At 32.3% G+C, this 5,792-nt stretch overlaps 1 protein-coding gene across 1 annotated transcript; it reads left to right on the forward strand.

Moving 5' to 3' along the window:
• The first annotated feature begins 222 nt into the window (after positions 1-222).
• Positions 223-4,039, forward strand: LOC107937207 (GDSL esterase/lipase 6). Its single transcript, XM_016870063.2, has 4 exons — positions 223-518; positions 609-754; positions 3,249-3,714; positions 3,781-4,039. Exons 1-4 carry the CDS (start codon positions 284-286, stop codon positions 4,017-4,019), a joined length of 1,086 nt encoding a protein of 361 aa, XP_016725552.2. The 5' UTR covers positions 223-283; the 3' UTR covers positions 4,020-4,039.
• The last annotated feature ends 1,753 nt before the right edge of the window (positions 4,040-5,792 follow it).

Here is a 5,792-nt window from a genome sequence, read left to right on the forward strand (position 1 = left end):
AATTCATGTCAAAGGAGATTGCTTTCATAGTTTTCCTTGAGCGAATTGATGGAGGTGGAATGGATATTTAGCATATATGATGAATTTTAGGGTGAGCTGACATAAGAGAAATAAAAAGTTTTTGTGAGACCAACACCAACCTCGTGCATTCAGTTTCATTTTTGTCCTTTTTCTTCTCTCCTTGAACGTTACATATATTCGGTCACCTCCTGTTTTTCATTTTTTGTTCTTCACTTAATATAACACCCTCCTCCTTCCTTTACTTTTTCACCATTCCGTCAACATGGAGAAGAAGAACCTTTACACTCATCTGCTTATTCTTCTCGTCCTCATTAATCTGTCATCATCCCTAAACGTTCCAGCAATATTTATCTTTGGAGACTCAGTTTTTGATGCCGGAAACAATCATTTTATCAAAAACTGTAGCGTACAGGCAGATTTTCCACCTTATGGCTCAACATTTTTCCACCATCCCACCGGCAGGTTCACTGATGGCAGAACAGTTGCTGATTTCATCTGTGAGCTACCTCCTACTTAAGTAGTTGATTTCCTTTTATTTATTTTTAACTAATTAATTATTAGGATTGATTAAAATGGAACGCATGCAGCACAATTTATCGGCATTGGTTTGCAACAACCATACCTAGAGGCACAGATTGCAATGATGAATGGTAGTAGAAAAGAGTATCCATCAAACGGACTCAACTTTGCTAGCGCTGGGAGTGGTGTTCTGCAAGGAACCAATAAAGACTGGGTATGTAACTCCCATACTTCATTTTTTCTAGTTTAAGTACATAAAAGCCAAATCATAATTAAAAATTTCGTACACTGAAATTCTAATGTTTAGTAACCAAAATGAAATATATCTTCAAAAAAATCCATGATGAAAGATTGAACAAAAAGATAATCAGAGTGAAAACAAACTATTTCACCCATAGTTCATTTGCTTTACAATATTACTTTTTTTGGTTCCCAATTGTCACAATTTAAACTTGATTTTTTTTTTTAGAATTGTAACGTTTTTTTATCACAACAAATAATACTTGTTAATTTATTTATTATTTTTATAAAATTACTATTTTGTTCTTATGACATTAAACTCAATTCAAAGTATTTTTGCTAAGGCTATGTTTGCTAAAAAAGTAGATGTTGAAAAATTAATACTAAAAAATTAAGAGTTGAATTTAAGTGATAGATTTTGTTTGTTATATTACTTAAAATTAAATAATGATTATAATTAGATTGTTTAATAAATGATAATATAATCTTAAAAAAATAGAATAAATTATTCTCTTTTAATCTACTTATCATTTTTTGACACTTTTTTCTGAAAAAAATTATATCTATTAAATTTCATTGTAAGTTATCAAATGTTTTTTAAAAAAATAAAGTTACTAATAATATTAACTTTTAATTGACTGAATTTATTCAACAGATAGATAAAAATAATATATACACATAAACGTGAGATTTATGTAAATTAAATGCTATATGATTTTTCTATTCTGATCATAATATTTTACACTTTATTTATGTAAATCGCACTTAAATAAATTTCTAATATTAATTTATCTAACTACTATTTTTTTCATAATTCATCTCCCAATTCGTAATGAAAAAAAAATTATATTCATTATATGTAATAAAAATATCAAATCAATTCAAAACTTGAAGTGTGCAACATATATGATTACATTGCTAAACGAATTGACCTTTTTATTTGGTGAACAAGAAAGAAATGTCGTTGCAACAAGAAGATTAACCAGAATCCCTTGTTAAAGGCTAAAAAAGGAGTAGACAACACTACAACTCGTACCTAAAGCTACACAAGATTTACTAATGAGTGCAAGGAAGTCCATCCTTGTTCAGAATAAGAGTCAACGAGGATGGGGGCATTTCAACCCAAACTTTTGGTATCATCCCATCCCTGAAACCTTTGCTACCCAATTGTCAGCATCGTTGGCAGAATGCCTAGCCAAGGAAAATTCTTGGTTCAAGAAATGTTCTCTAAGTTGATAACCATTTTCAAGGGTTGGAGTGGTTCTCCATCTTCTACTAGACTTAGGTTTGCAACACTCCTTTATGATCGCTTTGGAATCTGATTCTACAATGACTGATAGCAATTTTAAACCTGAGGCCAACTAAACAACTTCTCTCATGGTTAAACCTTTATCTTCCAATGCATCCTTCACACATAGTTGTTTACCCCTACCTTTAACCAGCTTTCCATGGGAATCTCTTGCAACTATACTCACTGCACCTCAAAGATTACCTTCCAAGAAGGCACCATCACAATTCAGTTTAGTCCTATCCTTCTCGTAGGGGACACTATTTCCTTTTACCATTTTCCCGTCCTGTAGTAGAATGCATATCTTTCTTGTCTTCAAAAAGTAAGCCCAACGTTTCAGAAACTACCGAAGCTTCGAAACAGTTCCTTGAACATCAACTTTCTTTTTTCCTGCCACAACATCTCACCTTCCTTTCCATATAAGCCAAATTGTAGCTGCCACTTTAATCTTATCCTTTATATATACCCTAGATGATAATTCCACAAATCACTCCTTAGAACTTTTAATTCCCAAAGTCCCAATTTTTTACCGAGCTCCAACGCTTCTTTCACCTCTTTCTGCAAAGCCTTGTTTCGATTAAGAAAGTCAAAATCGGATAATGACTCATTAGCAATTTTGCCTTCAAGAGATATGGTCATAGGTATATTATTCTTACTCTTTCTACGTTTCCCTTATTGTTTAAACCCCAATTTTGATGTTCTTTCTTCCTCAATCTCAAACAAGGATCTCACTTTCTTGTTTTAGATTTAGTGAGTGGTGTTTCAAGGCTGACTTAATTTTCAATGGTAACACCGTTGCCACTATCATCCCCTCTGCAAACACTCTCCAAGCTTGTCACTTATCCATTTGAGCTTGGTTACCAACCTTATTATTTATTAATATAATGGTGTTTATATGAAATGTTTAAATAAAATAATTAAGAATAAGATATTTAAATATTCAACTATAGTTTAAATAACATTTTTTATGAATCTATTTATAATTAAGTTGTTAAATAATATTTTTATAAATATTATTTTAATATTAATTTCTTTCACTCATATAATTGGTTGGAGTATATATTTATGATTATAAATTTATTTCGATATTATAAATATTACTATAAATTTTGTGACGTGCATATACTGAAACTTAGAGTTTTATGTTACTAACAGTTTGGTGATTGATGGCACGCCACAGGGAGTGCTACCAATCCAAGAACAATTACGACAATTCAAAACATTAATAGAAGAAAAAGCGATAAATAGAAGTGTAGTCGAGAGGTCTCTTTTCTTTTTGGAGTCGGGATCTAATGACATATTCAATTACTTCCTTCCATTGGATACCCCGAAACTGGATCCAGACGCCTATGTAGAGGCCATGATCAAAGAAGTAACCAACCTAACTGACCAAATTTACAAAGTGGGTGCTCGCAGAATTGTTGTGTTTTCACTAGGTCCAGTTGGGTGCGTTCCAGCAAGAGACCTCTTGCCTGCTGCCCCTATCAACCGCTGCTATGGAAAGATGAATGCAATGGTCAAGAAATACAATAAGGCATTGGAGAGCTTGGTAAATGATATCTCCACAAGGCACCCTGGTGCCATTGGTGTTTATGGAGCAGTTTATGACACTGTACATCACATCCGGGCAGCTCCAACTCGCTATGGTATGATTTTTATGTAAGCATATGGATTTATAAATGCTATGTATAATAACACGTTTGATTGAGCAGGTTTCTCTAACGTGAATAGCGCCTGCTGTGGAGATGGACCTCTGGGAGGGCAGGTGCAATGCGGTAAGGAAGGATATAAAATTTGTCAAAATCCTCAAGGGTTCTTGTTCTGGGATTACTTCCATCCAACCCAACACACCTATGAACTTATCTCCGAAGCTTTATGGGAGGGTAAAAAATCTCGAATTAGGCCTATTAATCTAAAGACTCTAACCAATCTTACCCTCGCGCTTGTTTAATGTTATTTCTTATATATTTATTAATTGGTCTTAATTCTTTTCTCCTTGTTTCCTTATTATTCATACAAGGTTTTTAAGCTCAAGTATTACAACTTTGCTTTCCAAAATATTTAAGAGGTGTACTAGCTTTCCTTATTATTCGTCTAATAAGGGAAGATATTGTTGTTGTAATACAACCAAAACAGTTAATTGCAGCATATATCAAACTATGATACTCATTTTAAATGGATTCCCAAACTTTAAAATATTTTAATTGTATTGTCAAATTGGTCTCTTCATTATTAAAGTCGTTAAATAACACGTCATATATTATGTAGCTAAATTTAAAATAATTTTTTTAAAAAAAAATAATACATTGCAATATAACTTTTAAAAGTAAAAATAAAAATAAAGTAATATTGAAGAAAGAGAGAGTGGATGATAAAGCAGCCGTAAAAGCATCGAAAACTTCAAAACCAAGATTTTTACAACATCCATTTTAACAAAAAAAATTTCTTACATTTTTCATCTTAGATTATGTCGTATAAAATCCGATATATCATTTAATGATTAAATTAACGCTTCTAGTAACAAAAGGGCATGATTGATAGAACACTGGTAGTTTAAACACTACAACAATTTGATTATTTGTGGCATCTAAAATATTGTCATAAAAAATTAATTTAATATCACTATTTGTATTCGGAAAACGACGAATTGTATTTGATGACACAAAATTCATCGTCACCACATTCAACATGTTAGGTGTGTGATCCACTATTTTAGAGCACCAAAAATATCATATCCCTATAAAATAATAAAAAGAATAGTATAAGGGAAGTAGGTTCAAATCCTCAAGGACTGGATTTGCACAACTTCTTGTTCCTCGAGATCTCGGGCACAGTCGTGCCCAAGAAAAACGATGTACCTGAAAAAAATAAAAGAAAAATAAAAACAGAATTAAAAATATGGACAAATTGAGATTGTGTAAATTGAAATTGAAATTGTAAAAATAAACAGAGTCAAGAAAAGAGATTCTTGGATTGAGAGATTCCAGCTCCGTTTATCTAGATCCTCCTTGGGTTCAATCCTAGGCTTCTAGATGATCCTTCTCATAACATAATAAGCCAATTATAGTGGAAGAGGACGCCTACGACCACCAGCTCCACTTAGATTTTAGACTTACGATATAAAGGAACTTGACTTAGCCAACTGTCACTTTTATGGGACCTTCTTACACTAGACCATCACTTTTCAATGGCGAATGCCATGCCATTTTGTCTCTTGGGCTCGACAACTGCTAATGTAGTAAGCTAACAAACCGACTATGCAACCTTCCCAAAACATACAAAACGACCGCCTTTACACAAGATGAAAATATCACTTTTGAATGGACATAGATGGAAGCGTCAGTCCCATGGTGCGGAGAAAGGATGAATACTCGTTGAGAAGGCTAAGTGAGGATTCTAAGCCTCATGAACCCTTTTTGTGGAATCTCGACAACCTTTGGCTAGATGAGTTTAGTGGCTCATGCTTTTTGGTAAAAAGGAAATAAACTTAATAAAATGGAATTTTATTGAAAAATAAAAGGTATAAAAGCTAGAGCTTTTTGGGAGAGTGAGCTTTTACAAAAAAGATGAGTGCAATTTATGTCACTCCATCCCATATTTATAGTACTTAGAAAACCTAGTTTATTTCTATTTAAATTCTAAAAGATAAATAAAGATAAAAGCTAAAATTAGATTTAAATAATAATCTTAAAAATAATCCTAATAAAATTCTAATTTAAATAGT

This window comes from Gossypium hirsutum, chromosome A12 (genome assembly GCF_007990345.1).
Source record: "Gossypium hirsutum isolate 1008001.06 chromosome A12, Gossypium_hirsutum_v2.1, whole genome shotgun sequence".
Classification (NCBI taxonomy): Eukaryota; Viridiplantae; Streptophyta; class Magnoliopsida; order Malvales; family Malvaceae; genus Gossypium; species Gossypium hirsutum.